Source organism: Camelina sativa, chromosome 2, assembly GCF_000633955.1.
Source record: "Camelina sativa cultivar DH55 chromosome 2, Cs, whole genome shotgun sequence".
In the NCBI taxonomy this organism is placed as follows: Eukaryota; Viridiplantae; Streptophyta; class Magnoliopsida; order Brassicales; family Brassicaceae; genus Camelina; species Camelina sativa.
In genome coordinates, this window is record NC_025686.1 from 25,071,641 (window position 1) to 25,087,984 (window position 16,344).

At 36.1% G+C, this 16,344-nt stretch overlaps 3 protein-coding genes and 1 pseudogene across 3 annotated transcripts in view; 2 read left to right on the forward strand and 2 right to left on the reverse strand.

The window, feature by feature from the left end:
* LOC104737537 overlaps nucleotides 1-2,579 on the reverse strand; it is an 11,736-nt pseudogene extending 9,157 nt beyond the window's left edge.
* LOC104737547 lies at nucleotides 2,770-8,235 on the forward strand. The gene is made up of 11 exons (XM_010457748.1): nucleotides 2,770-3,186; nucleotides 3,362-3,559; nucleotides 3,645-3,901; nucleotides 4,009-4,091; nucleotides 4,208-4,371; nucleotides 4,489-4,622; nucleotides 4,751-5,008; nucleotides 5,097-7,282; nucleotides 7,382-7,484; nucleotides 7,606-7,686; nucleotides 7,931-8,235. Exons 1-11 carry the CDS (start codon nucleotides 2,988-2,990, stop codon nucleotides 8,012-8,014), a joined length of 3,747 nt encoding a protein of 1,248 aa, XP_010456050.1. The 5' UTR covers nucleotides 2,770-2,987; the 3' UTR covers nucleotides 8,015-8,235.
* LOC104737556 (probable aspartyl aminopeptidase) lies at nucleotides 8,377-11,451 on the reverse strand. The gene is made up of 11 exons (XM_010457760.2): nucleotides 11,281-11,451; nucleotides 11,058-11,193; nucleotides 10,889-10,967; nucleotides 10,609-10,814; nucleotides 10,414-10,486; nucleotides 10,048-10,140; nucleotides 9,791-9,946; nucleotides 9,258-9,431; nucleotides 9,084-9,158; nucleotides 8,862-9,002; nucleotides 8,377-8,747 (listed from the first exon to the last, which is right to left on the reverse strand). The coding sequence occupies exons 1-11, from the start codon at nucleotides 11,351-11,353 to the stop codon at nucleotides 8,526-8,528; spliced, it is 1,428 nt and encodes a 475-aa protein (XP_010456062.1). The 5' UTR covers nucleotides 11,354-11,451; the 3' UTR covers nucleotides 8,377-8,525.
* The window catches only part of LOC104737565, a 6,525-nt gene continuing 3,562 nt past the window's right edge, over nucleotides 13,382-16,344 (forward strand). The window contains exons 1-11 of the mRNA XM_010457771.2: nucleotides 13,382-13,511; nucleotides 14,113-14,211; nucleotides 14,497-14,624; nucleotides 14,728-14,881; nucleotides 14,961-15,070; nucleotides 15,182-15,265; nucleotides 15,353-15,401; nucleotides 15,528-15,619; nucleotides 15,768-15,900; nucleotides 16,071-16,156; nucleotides 16,234-16,289. Of these exons, the coding sequence (XP_010456073.1) occupies nucleotides 14,119-14,211; nucleotides 14,497-14,624; nucleotides 14,728-14,881; nucleotides 14,961-15,070; nucleotides 15,182-15,265; nucleotides 15,353-15,401; nucleotides 15,528-15,619; nucleotides 15,768-15,900; nucleotides 16,071-16,156; nucleotides 16,234-16,289 (985 nt within the window). The 5' untranslated portion in view covers nucleotides 13,382-13,511; nucleotides 14,113-14,118. The remainder of the gene's footprint in view (nucleotides 13,512-14,112; nucleotides 14,212-14,496; nucleotides 14,625-14,727; nucleotides 14,882-14,960; nucleotides 15,071-15,181; nucleotides 15,266-15,352; nucleotides 15,402-15,527; nucleotides 15,620-15,767; nucleotides 15,901-16,070; nucleotides 16,157-16,233; nucleotides 16,290-16,344) is intronic.

The following is a 16,344-nucleotide window of genomic DNA, read 5'->3' on the forward strand; positions in this document are numbered from 1 at the left end:
AAAATATGATATGACATGCCATATTATTGTATTCTGATTTGTTAATTAAGAGGGATGAATGAGAGTTGTTCACCCCTAGCCTTAACAAAATTAATTACTTTATATACCACAAATTTTGTTTTTCATATTATTTTTATTTTATTTTGGTAAATAATTTTCTTGTATTTTTTTTGTTATATGTTGTTTTTGTAAATTATACAAATCATTTATCTTTTTTATTTATTTATCAAAAATACATAAAAACAAAATCATTATTATTTTTAGAAAAAAAAATATTTTTTTGAATATTTTTTTCTGGTCAACGCCGGTCAATACTGGTCAACGCCGGTCAACTCTGGTCAACGCCGGGTTCCGGCAGACCTCGAATGTTTATGGTGTTGTACACATAACCTATGTTTGTTTATGGATGTCCTTATGTGATGACAATAGTTCACGTAGTTAACAAGACATTTATATTGTTTGTATGTGTGACTATGTGTTGGCGTATACTTCAAGTAGCTCGCAATCATTTTTCTCGTTGTTCAAAGCCCTTGGTTTCGGGAATTCTTCTTGTATTGTGTTTTGAATAATATACATTTTCATTAATTTTTCATTTGATAATTAATAGTTTTTACTTTTTTTTTTAATGGTGTCGAAATTTTCTCTTAATAATAAATGAAGATTGCATTTTATGATTAATGATAAAATATGATATATATAACATTTTTTTTTTTTGACATAACATATTTTCTGAATTTAAACTACATGCATTTTAAAATGCTTCCTCCGTTTTTCTGATATAAAATGTTGCGTGGAAAAAAAAACATACGACAATGGCTCTGTTCGTTTAGTTGTCGCCGAGCGACACTCAAAATAGCACTAATTTTTTAAAAAGATTAATGATCCAACGACACATCTGCTACTGAAAACTTTAAGTAGCGATGCAATTGTCACTAAAATAAGACGCCAGATAAAGCGACGACTGTAAATAAAGAAGCGACATTAATTATGATGAACAAAAGCTATAGCAATGGAAGAAGGAAGTAAAACCAGGGACAATTAAAAAACCAGCGTCGTCAGTGTAATTTTTCGGTCGCCAGATCGCGACACAGAATAAAACAGAGCCAATATATCATATATTTTGGTTTTTTTAGTAATTTACACATGCATACACAATCGTAGTTTATTCAGGAAAAATAAAATAAAAAGGCTGTTCCTAAACCGTAGTATGTTGTATTATAATAACGTGATTAGTGTTTAGCAAAAATAAAAATAATAACGTGATTAGTCAAAGTGTCGACGTAGTTTTCCAACTACAAGCAGACCGGATTGGTTTTTGTACTACCAAACCGAATATTTTGGCTTAGATTATTAATTAATCCTACAAATCAAATGTAAACAGAAGATGTTTTAAAGGATTCTTACTGATAGAAATAGTTGGATCGTGAAGCGGTATAATAGAATTGGAGTGGACCAATCAGATTGATGAACTCAGGGAAGTGTAAGCCATTGTTAATTAGTTATGACCTTAATTAGTTGGTATTCGCTGCATTACAAAGAAAACAACATAAATGAGAACTGGTACATGATTTAAATGGATGGATAATGAAAATGCAAAAACCACATGAGATATTAACATTTTCTTACCAGATTTTCCACTTTGCAGATTCTTCTTCTTCACTGTAAAGAAAGGGTTCATACCTTTCTCTTTTCTCTCTGTTTTAACTCCTCTTCTTTTTTTCATTCTCATCATCGCCATCATCATCATCAATAACTATGATATCTTCAGTAGATGTATCTTCCTCACCATAGTCTTGAACATCACTAGTATCATCATCAAGAACGATGATGTTTTCACTAGATTTATCTTCGTCACCATAATATTGATCATCATCATTCTCATCATCAAGAACTGTGATATCATCACTATGTTTATCATCTTCACCATCAGACGATACATCTTCGATCTCTTTGATTTGCACTGAACTTCTAAGCATTTTACACGTTTCACGGCCGTAGACACAGAAATTGAAACACCAAGAGCCATCAAAATCAAACTCCAAGAACTCTCCACCCTTCAAATCTACGCCCTTTACAATCTTCTTCCACCCATTAACCATAACAAATCTCTCGATATCACCACAACACTTCCTAAACGCCATTTTCCAAATGTTTCCATAAATGCTTCTAACCATTACACTTTTAGGCAACAAATTTGGTAAAAAGCTGTTGAAAGAGATGGGTAATTCCTGAAAAAGGATCTAAAAGTTTCAATAAAACTAGAAATCTACAGATAAAACATAAATAAGAAAACCCAAAAACAGAGTGAAGAGAAGTGTGTCTTTACCAGATCATCTCCAGATTCATCAGGTAAATACACTTTGAAGAACTTTGGAAGACGACCATCCACATAATTTCCTGTTCCATAGAAAGAAACCAGTCAGAACATATGATACATTGTGTAATTGTATAGAATCAAGAACAAAAGGAGAGACCTTTATTCATCTCTTTGTATCTAAAAACCCTAAATCTTTAATGGAACTGAAGGTGAAAATGAGTTCATCAACATAGAGAAACAGAGATTTGCTTTAGAGATTTTACTCTTTGTAGCCAAAACAGAGAGACTGTCCTGTCCTGAACGCTTATTGCCTCAAATGGTAAAAAAATAAAATAAAAATAACCAAAATTAAGTTGAGGCCCAAAAAGGAGATATGGGCTTAACTTCTGGCCCAATATATCTAAATTAAATGACAAAATTAACCTGAGATTGTAGGAGAACGTTTGGTCCGATCTTCTTTTTCAATTTCAAGTTTTTTTTCAACCTCTCTTCCCGCTTACGAGGCCGGAATATTCCTTTCTACAGTCGAATCTTACATCGGCCGAACGATTTTCCGATTACCAGCTAGGTTAATCCGCCTATTCCGAAGAGATTCTCTCAGTGTAAGTAGGGGAAAACCCTAACTAGCTATACGATTTTGGATTCCCCACTTGTCAGATCTCGGAAACTGATGGAAAGCGGAAGGAGGCTAGAAATGGACAAGGATCTCTTAGATATCTCTGGAGGAGACGACGAAGACTACTGGCTTCTGAATAATACTCCGAAGAAAGTTAATTCGAGCCGAGAAAAGAGTTATTTGAATTGCTCACCTCTTCAAATCCCTAGATCGAGTCGTATCGTTCCTACTCGGCCTCCTTTTTCCCCAATTGGTAAGTTCGCTTCGATTTCTGGATCCGAGCTTCGTTCTGATTAAATTTCTCCCTATGTTAGAGTGTTTAGACATTTTTTTGAATCATTGTTTGGAAAAATGGGAATTTAGATGTTCGCTATGGAGTATACATTTGTGTATTTTAGCGGATATATGAAGGTGGATTCTTTGTGCAGGAAGAGTTACAGGAAACAACAACAGCGTGGAGCAGCCATGCCCTTCTGTTGATACAGATAGTGTAGGAAAGGAGAATTCTAAAGTTGAATTACCCAAATTGAGTGTGGAGCGACAGCAGATGAAGAAGAAGAAAAAGAATGCTGGTTTTAATCTGCGCAAAAGCTTAGCATGGGATAGAGCTTTCTCAACGGAAGAAGGTGACTTCTTTTTTTATATGGATTTGTGTACCATTCTCTTGTTTAGTCTATGGTACTAAGATGTGTGATATGGTTTATGAACCAGGTGTTTTGGATTCATCTGAGCTATCTAAGATAACTGGAACTGCTTGCCAAATTGGTGGAGATCGGTTATCTTCCATTCAGGAAGAGTATAGAGAGTCAACGTCAGCTTCCAAATGTACTAGTGTTTCACCAGGACTACAAGCACTTGAAGAAAACTTATTTGACGATTTGCCTGTGAATAGTAAACACAGAGAGAAGAAGTTTGTGAGTGGCATACTGCCCAAGTACGGATCACCATCTAAAGTCCAATCTTCCTTGGTGAGTTTACTGGACCTAAATTTTATAGAGCTAATGAGTGTGATCTGTCATTTCTTACAGTTTCTTTAAGGCACATTCTATCTAAACATTGAATGTCTGCATTATAGGCCCAGAAAAAAGTTACCTCAGCTCAGGAATTGAGGAGTGGTTCCAAGCGCAGTGGCTGCCCCCGACCTCCTCCTTCATCTTCATATCCTTTTCTTAACTGGATTAACGAGTGTTTAGGCAATCACCATCATTGGCTGCTTCTATTGCTTTCTTGTTATTTTTTGTTCTTTTGGCTCGTTAACCTTAACTTCCTTGAACCCTGAAAAGACCTGCAAATGTGCATACAACAACATCACGTAGCAGGGAGCTGAGCATATCTAAAGTTCCTACAACCAAATCTGACCCAGTTACAGCTCCAAACAATATGAAAAGGACCACTCGAAGTCCAAGCAAACCGAAGAATAGTCAACCTACTCAATTAAGTATGCCTCATAACATGTTTTTAATCTCTTACTTTTTTTTCGAATAAATTGTTGCCACATCTTGTTTATATATTGCTGGTGATCGCATTACCTTGGTTTTCTCTTCTGTTTCGACAGAGAATTCTCAGAGAAGCTTAGGATCTGGAAGTTCCTCTAGAAACACTTCAAGCATCAAGAGTAAAACAAAATCCAGTCTGGCGAGTAAATCTTCAATTCCTAAGCCCTCTCTTAAGCCAGCTAGAAGAAATATGGTAAAGCTATGCTGCCCCTCTGCAAACCAATATAGCAAATAGTTTATGCACTAGAAATTTGCAGCAAATGCTTTCTTTCCCATTGTCTTCCGATTGAGAGTAATGTATTTCATTTTCTTGAACTCTAGATCAGCAAAACATCAGAAATATCTTCAGTATCCAACTCACAGCATTCTGTCGTTGGAAAGTCCAACGTTGGCCCTATGACTACATCAATTGTGGCTATGCCTGGTCATGGATCGACAGACTCTAATGTAATTACTCTGGGCACCTCGTTAGCTCAAAGTTCTTCCAACAGAGTTGGAAACACGCAGTCCGCAGTTTCACGACTGGGAAAACCATCAGGCTTAAGAGTGCCAAAACCTTCCATTGGCTATTTCAGTCAGGTATATTATTGAAATATACTGAATTATATCGTGTCATAACTAGGTTTTGTGCTTGTAAATCTCTCATACTTATTCCTGATTTTTGCAGTCTGACTCTCAACCGTCGCACGGTGCCGGAGACAAAAATAGTCAGCTAGCCAGATCTGATGTTTGTTCAGCCTCTCATTTTTCTTCGATCCCTACCTTCAAGAAACCCCAAATTTCTGAAAAGGTTCCTGGTGTTAACTCAAAGGCAGCAACTGGAAACTTCAGCAGTTCAGGTTCCACTGCAAAATTCTCTGCTCAATCTATATTACCCAAACCTTCACAAAAGAAGGTGAAAGTGGACTTGAAAAGCACCCAGGAAGTAGAATCCAAAGCGTTGTGTTGTTCATTGAGTTCTCAGATAAATGAAAACCTGCAGCACCAATGTACCGCTGAAGATGATACGGGAAATTTAGCTATGGATGATGTAACTTATTGTGCATCTGAGAAGATTTCTACTGCAAAGTGTGAAGAATTCCAGACTAACAGTGAGATACCGCACTCAGGCTGCAAAAGTAATGTGCATGATGGTAATATGTCTGACGATAATAGGGATGAGAGAAGGAAGTCTTGCTGCTCAGAAAAAGAATACTGTGCTTCACCGCTGAAAGATTCTATGGATTCCCCGATGCAGGGTCCTCCTTGCGATGAGTTGACACTGTTTGATAACTATTCACAGTTGAAAGTCAGCAATCGGGAGGAAGAAGATATGTGTTCCACCAATGATTTTAGTAGACATTTTGATACACCGGACGTACATGGACAACCTCTAAATGGATGCGTGCACCCTGGAATTGAAGAGGAGATTAGTCCTTGTCTTTCTGGAGAAAAAGATGCGTTGATTGTCTATCAGTCTACTGAAGATGTAGCAAAGCAGCCTGAGGTTTTGGATTCCTTCACTGCAGACCCAACTTTCAATGGGGATTTTGGTTCAATAAAGGGTGTTGTAGACAGTCCATCTTCTTCAGAAAATAGGTTAGGTAATACTGAAATTGTTTTCATACCTTTTCGGCCTGCTGAAGCACCAGATTGTGTTCAATCACCATGCAACCATCTTGAGGAAAATGCGGTTTCGAATATCTTGTGTGATCATAACATGGTGTGTAATGGTCAAGCTGTATTAGAAACGGAGGAGAGAACTGAAATAAGCGATATCACAGAGACAAACTGTGAGGCTGATTTCATTGGTCCATTTTCTGCATGCAAAGACTGGTTTAGAGAATCCGAAGAACAACATTTGTCAAGCCAATTAATCTCTGAGATGAAAGAGGGTGGCCATGAGATAGATGTCATGACCAGGGACGAAAGAGCTGATGAGCCTGATATGCAGATAGAATGCTTTACTGGTTCTTCTGATGCTGACAACATGGAACAAGTGAAATTACTAATGCTTTCCTCCGTTGAAGTTAGCACGGAGATTGAGCCCTTCCCGGAGAAATCAACTTCTGAAAAGCAGAAGCAATACAATTGTTCGAGTAGTGAAATTACATCTGATGTAAACGATGGTTGTGCAACGAAACAAGCTGATCAACTTGGAACATTAGTTGGTTGTTCTCCAGAAAAAGATGCATCTGCTGCGGTTTTCGCTTATTCAAATGAGGAGCTTGAAGATAACTCAGAGCTGGAAGACATGGATTTGGTTACAGACTCGGATTGTTCAGATGAGGAGCCTGAGTATAATTTGGAGCGCACAGAGGTGGATGTGATTACTGGTTCAGAGCTCACTGGTGACATTGATGAGTTTTCCGTCAAGGGCATTCTTAAGCAAGAATATCCCGAAGTAGAAGATATCCATACTGCGTCAGACCTGTGTGGAAAAACTAAAACTCTACTAAGTGAATCAATCAGTTCCTCGGATTCTATATTTAGAGATCCTGAATGTCTACATGAGAGCACAGTTTTTTCCAGAATACCTGAAGGGATGTCAAAAGATGATTCAAATTCCGGTAGCATTGAGCATAACTATGTTGTAAAAGCTAAATTCCAGATAGATGCTGAAAAGGATTTCAGTGCACAGGTTTCTGGTCAAGAACTCGTCCCCCATGAAGAAGAGGAAGTTCAAATTGTAAAGATCTCTCCTGATCCTGTTGCACTTGCGCCCAGAGAGGAAGAATCAGGAACTCCAGTAGCCATGAAAGAGACTTTCTCAGTCAGAGATGATATGCAGACTAACGAGTCCAATGTATTCAGCGATGACATTTTGACATTAGAAAGCAAGAGATCAGAAGGCAATGATAAGATGATACCACTGTAAGTAATATATTCTCCGCTTGTAATCCTTTTCTTTTCCTCTAGTGCAGTTTATTTTTAAGAAATCCGCTGATAATTACTGTTTTAATGTTTTAATAGGGATGCTAAACTTGAGAAGAAACCTGATCCTATCATTGTAAAGCCTCCAAATGCTGTTCCATTTTCTGACGAGTGGTTAGCTGCAATTGAAGCTGCTGGGGAGGTATAAATTTCTCAAATATATGAATTAAACCTTGATAATGAACTGAAGACCCACTTGCTGTTACTGCATATAATACCTATTTTGGTAATGTCTCAGCAGAACTCTTCTGTTAAATATGCAGGAAATCTTAACACTGAAAAGTGGACGTGTGCAACATTCACCAACAGAGAAATCTGTTCCTGAACCAGGTCCATGGTCTCCGGTATAATCCTCTCTCCCTCTCTCATTACCATTTGGTTTTGATATTAGGAAACAAGTTGAAACACTGGGACTTTCAGAACATTTGGACTTTATTAGTTTGGTTGATTAATATCTCTTAATTTTGTTATAATCTTCATTAACTGACCAACTTATCAAATTACTTCATTCAAAAGATAAGTAGATGTCATAAAATTAGTTCGTGAAAACTAACTTGAGGAAACCATTTTGTCATTTGTGATGGCCAGGTCAAGAAGAAGAGTAATCAAGTTGTAGGACCATTTGACTGTACAAAGTATAATAACAAAGGTCTTCCTCCTGCTTTTGACTGAAAACTAGGTTTCTTCTACTTAACTATTTTTTTTACTCTCTTATCACTACTGAAGGTTAAAACTTTGTTGAACACACTCACTTGATGATCTTGTATACGTAAGAAATAAAATATGTAGAAAGCACTTGTTGTTTGAGGCATGATTGGCTTCCGCAAGAGCTATTTTTCTTATAGGTCAAACCTATAATAGAGATATTTGACAAGTTTTTTGGACAAATATAAGTGAACATGTCGTGCATTTTCTATTCAATTCATGACATTTACAAGCTTGGGACCAGATTTGTGATTTGTTAAGAGTCATGACAAAAGTATCATTTCAAGATAATTGACATAAACAACTCAATTCAATCTTTTAGTAAGAAGTTGATGAATATTCAGAAGAATAGATTGATGATAACCCCAAGCAACATAACATTGCTATAAATCCTTATTACTGTAAACATTAATTCCTAACAAAGGATCAAGATTTCTTCAGTTCCAACTTAAATAGCAAAATAAAATATAAGAAGCTCTCAAACGTCAACAGTGAGTTTGGCGTCAAGGTGAGTGAACTCTTGGAAGAAAGCTTTAAAGTGGTCATATGAATGCTTCACGTCATCTGCAGCACACATCTCACGGATGCTATGCATCGAGAGCTGAGGAGCTCCAACATCAACAGTCCTTATCCCCACACTGCTTGCTAGTATTGGACCAATGGTAGATCCGCAAGCCATATCATTACGCACCACAAAATCCTGCAGTTTTTATGCCCATACTCATTATTATTCTTTTGGTCAAACATGTCCATAGTCATTTAAAATATGTAGCAAGTAAGAAAATTTTCTGGATCACTCTCAGGCAAATCATACCTGAACAGGAAGATTATGCTTCTCTGCTATCTCTCTGAATATAAAGGAAGTTAGGGCATTGGTTGCGTAACGTTGATTTGCATTGTGCTTGATGACAAGTCCTCCGTGCATCTTCGGCTGATGATTCTCGTCGTGTTTGTCCTATAAAAATGAAATTACAATGCAATGAAGGATAGACATCAATTTATGAAAAAAAATATTGCCAAATGATGAAATGATTACCATAAAGTTTGGGTGTAAAGCATGTGCCATGTCAGCGGATACTAGCAAACTTTTTTGAATCGCTTTCTTAAGCACCTGTAACCGTTAAATATTAGTGAACTAAAATGAGCAACAAGAAACAAAAAGTATAACACAAGCCCCAGTTTAATGTCTATCACTTGAATGCGGTGCTACCTTAGTGTCAGAACTGAAGCAACTTGTGATGTGTGACATAGCATCAATCATGACAGGGGAACCAGCTCCTTGGGCTGAATTGGAACCAACTTCTTCATGATCAAATAGTGCCACCATTCTTATTCCGCTTTCTTCCTCTAAGTCACTTTCGGAAGTCGTTGCATCTATAAGTGCCTATGTACAAAGTTCAAATATTTGTTGCAAACATATAGTTCAGTATCAGATTAGAGTAAGAAATATGCAATTGCAGACAGATTAATTGAGCACCGAGCCGACTGACAGTTGTTCATCAATGTATTCAGTAGAGATTGAGTCCCATTCAAAGAGAGGGGAAAATGGTTAGAGATACACTCAACGTGAGTTAACATACAGAAACATCTACTAGGGTGGACATAAGTTAAAGTGGGCTTAAACACATGTCTTTATATGTGAAGAACATGGAGAGAGTGGAGGCCAACTAAGGCATAGTTAAGATCAGGAAACTTAGACCATGGACTCATATATTCCTCTAGAAGTAAAAGTGAAAGACGTACCTTCAGAGAGCAATATGACATACAGAGATTATCTAGTCTTCCCGAGAAAATAAATTCTTTTGCTGCACCAGCTAGAATGCTTGGCTGAGTGTCACATGCTTGCAGCTCAAAATCGCATATCTCCTCAGGTTTACATCCCAGCGCATTTGCAATAATCTAAGAATTAGAAAGAAAAAAACAAGGACTAGTTGATTATTAAACCAGAACAAGAGCTAACATTCACAATGAAAACTACAAATCTCATATTTCAACTAGACCTCCATTAGAAGTGGGTGATGCTTCGATTTTTGAGTACACTTATTTCCTCCATCAAGTTCAGTATCTTCAGCTGGCATTTTATTGAGCTCCGCCTTCAAATATATTATCACAGAATGTAAATAGAATGCAAAAGGGAAAGAATTCAAGACTGCTGCAAACTTGACAACCACGGTTTGACATCATAGATAGAAACAACCAAAATGTAAAGGGTCCACAAAGATGGCTAAAGTGCAAACAAACATTTTAGCAAGACTGAATGAAACAGCGGAACTAAGAAAGAAAAAAGTGAAAATGGCTGCCATGTCCTGTAACAATGGTCTCACTTAAGTTCGTTCTGAAAAACATAGTAGGCAGTAAAACCGCACCTTGATCGCTGTTGCTATTAAAGGAACGAGGTGTGTCTGAGTGTTTGGCTTAAAACCTTCACTGTTCACGTTCCTGTCAGCAAGACAAAAAAGGAAAAAGTCTTATTATAACTTCTCTACATAAAATAAGTGAGAAACATATCGTTGTCTGCTAATCTCAAACACAATTAGAAACAAGAGACTAAGAAGTTAAACCTGTCCAAGTGGATGGCCAAGGTAGGAATCCTCATAATAGGATCCTCAATCCTGACAAGCCGATGAGAATAAGAGACAGAACCTCCTGCTTTCTCCTCTTTTAAAACAACACGTCCAGCAACAGTCAAGTCACGATCAAACCAGGTATACCACAGGCCACCTCCATATGTTTGAACACCAACCTCCAAGAATCCACCTTTAGTTATCTGTCAAAACACTTTCTTGTCAAATAATTCAAAAACGGCAAGTGAAACTCCTAAAAACCGAAATGGGCACCTACCTTTGATACAGGCTTCAATTTGAGGCAAGGGCTATCAGTGTGAGCTCCTATGATATGGAACCCGTTACCAGCTACGTATCTGTTCAAAAACAAAAATCCAAAAGATTCTCACTTTTAACTTGCAGCTATATTAGATTAGTAGAAACAACAACAATGCGTGGTAACTTACTTATGACCAATGGCAAAAGCAACAATAGTGGAGTAGTTTCTGGTGAAGAAGTATTTTTTGCCGGCCTCGAGTTTCCAATCATCTCTCTCAGAAACTTGCTCATACCCAGCTTTTACAAGCCGCTTCTTTGACTCGTCTATAGATCAATCAATCAAATCAATTTTAAAACTTTACACAACAGAAACTCTCAAACTCTGAGGAACTAGAAAACAGGGAAAATTACCGACGGCATGAAAAGCTGTGGGAGAAGCGTTGAGAAAGGAGAGGAAATCAGATACGAGGGAACTGTTATCCATTTTGTGGTGGATCTGTGAGCTAATCGAGTCTCTCTTTTCTTCTCTGTGAGGAGAGCTTGCGTCAATATCAATGGGATTGTTATCTCGCTAATCGCTACAAAGGAAATATAAACAAGACTTTTTTTTTTATTAATAGAAAAATGTCAGAACCGAACCGATCGAGGTTTTTTAATAAGATAAAACCGAACCGAACCAACCGGTGATTGTGCTTGGTATCTCTTTTGTGGTTATGATGTCTTTCGAACTTTTTCATTTAATTTCTCCAATTCCACGGTTTGGAGAAAGTTAAGAAACGTTAAACAAAGAAATTTATTACAAGGATCAATTGACATATCCATTACAAATTTACAAGTTGATGAATAGGCAAAGATTAATAAAATAACACTTGTATGTATGATAGACTCTTCAACTACTCTTCAAATATCCGTTTCGGTGAAAATATTATTAATACAAGAAAGTTCAAACGATCGATCAAGGGGCCTTTATACCACCATCTTTTGTTTCAATTGATGGCATGATGAAATTTATTGTCAAACGTTGAAATTAACTTATCCACCCACTCAATTTTCGTATTTAAATAATTAAACTTTCAAGTTATTAACAAAAACGAAAGAAATATATTTCTCACATTAGTCATCTCTATTCGTAGTTTTTATCTAATATTTTACCTTTTGTTGTTTAATGATCATGGTAGGTTTAAATCATTCGAAAACATTTTTTGATAGTAAGAAACAAGTTGCACATGAATTTAACCACTATGTAATTTTCAAACATTTTTTTATTATAACTACTCATAAAATTAAATAACATAACTATTTATAAATTAAATAGCGTAAAATTCGTTCATACATGATACAAATTTGTATCTAGTATACTTACTGTAATGATATTTTGATTAAAATGAACTAAAACAGGTATCATGAATTTTATTTTTTTGGATTACTTGATAAACATTTCATGTTTACAAAAATAACATGTCAATTCTATACATAATGAGACATATATATATATATGTATATATTGATTAAATTGAGTTAATATTTGCTTTCTTCATCAAAGGATTTCACGATAATGGTTCATTGAGAGTGAAATAAGAAACTCTTGTTTGCATTATTTGGAGTGTATCTCAAGTTATTTTTTCTAATTTGGAAGATTGTTCATCAAAAGCTGGAGAGCATTTAACTATGAGGTTGTATTTGAAAAACCAAATAATCCAAATAATTTTCAAGCTGTTTAAAAAATATATTACAAAACCAAACACAACCACTATATATAATCTTCAAATACATTGAATTTTTAAATTTTATTTTGGTCAAAATTAATCTGATTTTGGTTTTATTTTCAAGTAAGAAAAAACTAGCGCCTAAGAAAATCATTATCGATATGATGTGTTACGCATTGAATAATGGCAACAAAGCTAACATGCTGTTAGTATCCGACAATCAAGATTACTCGGACTGCTTTCACAAACTACAAGAAAGACATTAAACATTCTTTTAGCCCCAACATAAATACTATAACTATTTATAAAATTAATTAGCTTGATTATTCATAAAATTAAATAGCATAAAATATGGCATATCTAGTATATACTTAATACCAAATCTATTTTGATTTAAGTGAGCTAAAATGTGATAATATGATGTTGTCACTTATTTATTCACCTAGATATATATATTTTTTTTAAAATGTAGTCATATAGCTATGAATATCCTTCCTTATATGTGGTTGTGTAATTTCTTTTTTTTTTTGGTAACATAAAAAAAATTCCAAGACTAGAAGATTTTTTACATGTGGTCGAGTAATTTTGGTAGTAACATAAAACCGGTCAAAATCAACCGGGTAACAAAAACCGAACCGGACTAAATCGTAATAAAACTAGAAATCGAAGGGTAATAAGTTTCAAAAACCCTTTTTTTTTTTAATAGTTTAACAAGACAGCAACGTGGATCTGGCAGCAGACAACAAAAAAAAATAAAAAAATATATAAATATTAAGAGGTTAAAAAAGCCACCATCGCCCCAGAAATCACAGCCATCCATATCTCTCTCTCTCTCTTTCTCTCGTTCGAGCTTCTTCCATTTTTTTTTTCCTCATCTCAAAAACTTCTTCCATCTCCCTCCCTCCTTCAGCAATCTCAATCGATCCTTCTCGAATCGTATGTGTTCTTCTTCTTCTTCTTCTTGTATCGTATTGAGAAATCTCCTTCCTTTTCTCTCGTTGAGTTTGAATCTGCTGAATCTCAAAACCCTAATTCTGTGTTTTTTTAATCCGAGGGGTTTTTTTTTTTAATTGGATCATCAGTTTATTAGTTTGGATCGTTAATCGTGATTGAGATTTTGGATTTTTTTTTTGTGATTGTTTCATAACGATTGGTTTTCACTTTTTTGTCCGTTGACGCGTTTTTAATTGAATCGTCTCACGGCGCATGCACAGATCGGTTTTTTTTGGAGTTCTTCATTGTAGATTGTTTTTTTTTTTTATATTCTGATTGTTATATTCCTTAGTATTCGATCTGAAAGTTTGAATTTTTAGAGTAAATTTTAGATTTTTATAAGTTGGCATTTGATAACGTTGATGAGATGATAATTGTAGGATTTGATTGGGATTATGCTGAATGTATATTGACTTTCTTCTGATGATAAATTCAGTCTCCGGCCAATTTATCCTGTGGTTGAGATTGTGGATTCAGCGCACTTTGGCTTTTTTACTTGTATTCTTTAACTTTGTTGATTAATGTATCTCAATTTCTCTTATAGGCCAACATGAGTGACCATGGAGAGAAGACCTGCCCACTGTGTGCTGAAGAGATGGACCTGACTGATCAACAGTTGAAGCCTTGCAAATGCGGCTATCAGGTATTTCCATCTACCTTCAGTTTTCTGTTAAGACGTGTATTGAAGTAGGGAGAACAGTTTTGCTTTTTGCAATGCTCAATAGCTCCCGTCTTTCTCAAAGCCTCTTAGGTTACGATCTAATTTTATTGGCTTATCTCAAAGTTTCTGCTACTGTTTATCTGCGTAGCACGGAAATAGAATAGATGTGATAAGAATTGACTCAGTGGTGGAATTTTGCACATCTTGTGCTAGCCTCATTGACCATTGATTTTTGTTCTGTTAATATTTTTGTGATATTTGATTCAGATATGTGTTTGGTGCTGGCATCACATAGTGGACATGGCAGAGAAAGATCAAATAGAAGGGCGTTGTCCAGCTTGTCGCACTCCATATGACAAAGAAAAGATTGTAGGGATGACTGTTAATTGTGACAGGTATATGATGCATTATCTTTTTGGCGAATTTAATTTTTTTAGTCTGGGAAAATCCTTTTTTGGTTTCTTTTGCTGATGGCTTTTGTCTATTGCCACTTCACAGTCTGGCCTCGGAAGGCAACATGGCGCACAAGAAGATCCAAAGGTCTAAATCAAAACCTTCTGAGGGAAGAAAGCAACAACTCACCAGTGTGCGAGTGATTCAAAGGAATCTTGTTTACATCGTTGGGTTGCCTCTTAATCTAGCAGATGAAGATGTATGTGAAGTTTCATCCAAACCTCTAATATTCTTTTTGTTGTGGATTGCTATTTAACTAGCCTTCCATTTTTTTTCAGCTACTCCAGCATAAAGAATATTTTGGTCAGTATGGAAAAGTTCTCAAGGTTTCCATGTCCCGAACAACATCTGGTGTCATCCAACAATTCCCAAACAATACATGCAGTGTGTGCGTTTCTGTATAGACTTCCCTTATCGTAAAACTTTCCTCTTAGCATAAATTTCTTTGCCTTCTGCTATAGTTTTTTTTTTTTTCTGATAAAAATTTCTCCTGTCCCAGATATATTACTTATGGAAAAGAGGAAGAGGCTGTTCGCTGCATTCAGGCTGTTCATGGGTTTATCTTGGATGGTAAATCATTGAAGTAAGTTTTAACTTGCTTTCTTATTTTCTGAAACTATCTGAAATCATTCACCTAATAATTATGTACTCTCACTCATGTATATTGCAGGGCATGTTTTGGGACAACCAAGTATTGTCATGCATGGCTGAGAAATGTGGTAGGTCTCCAATGGATTCATGTTCTGCTTGCTGAGTCCCTGAGTTGTTCTTTTGGTTACCTCTTTTCAGATAAATGTTGAAATTTTTTGTCTTTTTGGCTTATGAATTGCATTTTTTTATTTCAGGCATGCGTCAATCCTGATTGTCTCTATTTGCATGAGGTTGGTTCTCAAGAAGATAGTTTCACAAAAGATGAAGTCATATCAGCTTATACAAGGTAAATTTTTACCATCTAAAATTTTATAATTCCTTCTTGCATTCATGATTGTTCTGTTTCCTGGATCCGTTTTACTTAGTATATGTAAAATATGATGGTTGCTCTAGTATTTTTGGATGATTAGTTAAGTCTTATAGTAATTTTGAAGGAGTAGAGTTCAACAAATCACTGGAGCAACAAATACTCTACAGCACCGTTCAGGGAGCATACTACCTCCACCACTGGATGCTTATTCCAGTGACATTTCTTCTGCAAAACCAGTTGTAAAGGTTCCTTCAACCGTAAGTTCAGTTCAATCTCAACTTGCCCTTGACATTACGTTCTATTTGGCTTGAGTCATGTGTTTAGATTACAAACCATTTCCTAGGATGTTTAGCCTCAAAAAACTCTCGAAAGCCTTAAACGGCCCAAAACAAACCGGAAAATACTAAACATATTTTTATATGAGCAGAATGCAGCAAGTGCTCCCAGGTATTCTCCTCCTAGTGGGAGTGGGAGCTCTAGCAGATCAACTGCTCTCCCTGCTGCAGCGTCATGGTATGTCTTGACCTGATGCTTTTTATGTGAAGTATTTCCGACTGGTCAATCTGATAAAATAGGGAATTCTGTTGCAGGGGGACACATATTGCAAACCAGCAGTCTTTAGCAACTTCGGCTACCTCAAATGGATCTTCTGATGTGCAAAGATCAACATCGGTAAATGGAAACTTGGCGTTTTCCGCTGT

Bases quoted from the DNA above. Each gene is read 5' to 3' on its own strand.
- LOC104737556 (XM_010457760.2), bottom strand. From the start codon at position 11,353: ATGGATAACAGTTCCCTCGTATCTGATTTCCTCTCCTTTCTCAACGCT. The intron at 10,815-10,888 runs GTAGGTGCCCAT...GTGTTTTGACAG, and splicing joins AATTGAAGCCTGTATCAAAG to ATAACTAAAGGTGGATTCTT. The intron at 9,159-9,257 runs GTAGCACCGCAT...TAACGGTTACAG, and splicing joins GCTTCAGTTCTGACACTAAG to GTGCTTAAGAAAGCGATTCA.
- LOC104737547 (XM_010457748.1), top strand. From the start codon at position 2,988: ATGGAAAGCGGAAGGAGGCTAGAAATGGACAAGGATCTCTTAGATATC. The intron at 4,092-4,207 runs ATATCCTTTTCT...ACTTCCTTGAAC, and splicing joins CGACCTCCTCCTTCATCTTC to CCTGAAAAGACCTGCAAATG. The intron at 7,283-7,381 runs GTAAGTAATATA...ATGTTTTAATAG, and splicing joins AATGATAAGATGATACCACT to GGATGCTAAACTTGAGAAGA.